The 1,204-nt window shown below is 32.6% G+C and overlaps 1 protein-coding gene across 1 annotated transcript in view; it reads left to right on the forward strand.

Moving 5' to 3' along the window:
• The window catches only part of atp8b1 (ATPase phospholipid transporting 8B1), a 36,844-nt gene that overhangs the window by 17,797 nt on the left and 17,843 nt on the right, over nt 1-1,204 (forward strand). The window contains exons 5-7 of the mRNA XM_016509488.1: nt 277-375; nt 471-532; nt 659-731. Coding sequence (XP_016364974.1) covers nt 277-375; nt 471-532; nt 659-731 — 234 coding nt within the window. The remainder of the gene's footprint in view (nt 1-276; nt 376-470; nt 533-658; nt 732-1,204) is intronic.

Raw genomic sequence — 1,204 nt, forward strand, 5'->3', positions numbered from 1 at the left:
AGATCATTAAAAAAATAAAAGTATTATTTATATATATATATATTTATTACAGTAATTAATTACATATTTCAAAAATAATATAGTTTGATTTACATGTATAAGTATTATATGATAAATATATATATTAAATAGATTAAAATATATTACATTTATTAAATTAATCATATTAAATGTATTGATATATTATTGAAAATGAACGGGTTTGATTTTCGATTTCATGTTGTTTTATGAATCATCTGAAGGACTGATATGAATCCGTGTGTTTGAATGTGTCAGATCATTCCTCAAATCTCCACGCTGCCGTGGTACACCACCCTGGTGCCGTTAGTGCTGGTGTTGGGCATCACCGCCATTAAAGACCTGGTGGACGACCTGGTGAGACTCTGCACATGTTTTCTGATGAAGGTAGCCATTAATTGACATGATGTGCTAATAGTTTCTGTCATCTGATCTGCGTCTCTTGTTGTAAGGCACGACACAGGATGGACAAAGAAATCAACAACAGAAGGTGTGACGTGCTGCTCAATGGCAGGTGATGATGAACTTTAGTCTGCTTTAATACTCAAGCACATGAGAATAGTGCTCATGTTTGTCAGTGAAAAAAATATTACATAAACATTTTGAAATTAATGCCCAGAGGTGAATTCTCATTTGTCAGGTTTGTAGAGACCAGATGGATGAACCTACAAGTTGGTGATGTGGTCAGACTAAAGAAAAATGATTTTATTCCGGTAAGTTATTATTGAATCTGTTTGCCTTCCTGTTGAGAGTTTCCCCTGTTTAATTTAATTTAATTTAACCCTTGTGTTGTGTTCAGAACCCTTTCACACTTACGATGTTACAGAGCAAAAAGGACTCGGCCTCAAAAAATTGCTTATAAATCACTCATTATGCTATATTATCACCAAATATTGGATTCAATTTTTGTCAACTTCTTTTCTTTCATTTAGGACTGGTTTTGTATTTATATTTGCATCTGATTAATCGTAGGCCTCATTTATCTGAGAGTAGGCACCTCATTTTTTGAGTGAAAAAAGCATTATTTATGAATAATTTTCACAACATTAAATAGAAACTGATGAAAATTTGTACTGTTTATCACACTAGTGTACTTTAATGTTTAATCAGGGAGTCTGTTTTGAAAGCCTTTTATTTTGTACAAAATGGCACAAAGACACACTTGTGGTGTTCCTGGTCAAAAATG

This window comes from Sinocyclocheilus rhinocerous, unplaced genomic scaffold, assembly GCF_001515625.1.
Source record: "Sinocyclocheilus rhinocerous isolate Xijiao unplaced genomic scaffold, SAMN03320098_v1.1 scaffold1045, whole genome shotgun sequence".
Taxonomy (NCBI): Eukaryota; Metazoa; Chordata; class Actinopteri; order Cypriniformes; family Cyprinidae; genus Sinocyclocheilus; species Sinocyclocheilus rhinocerous.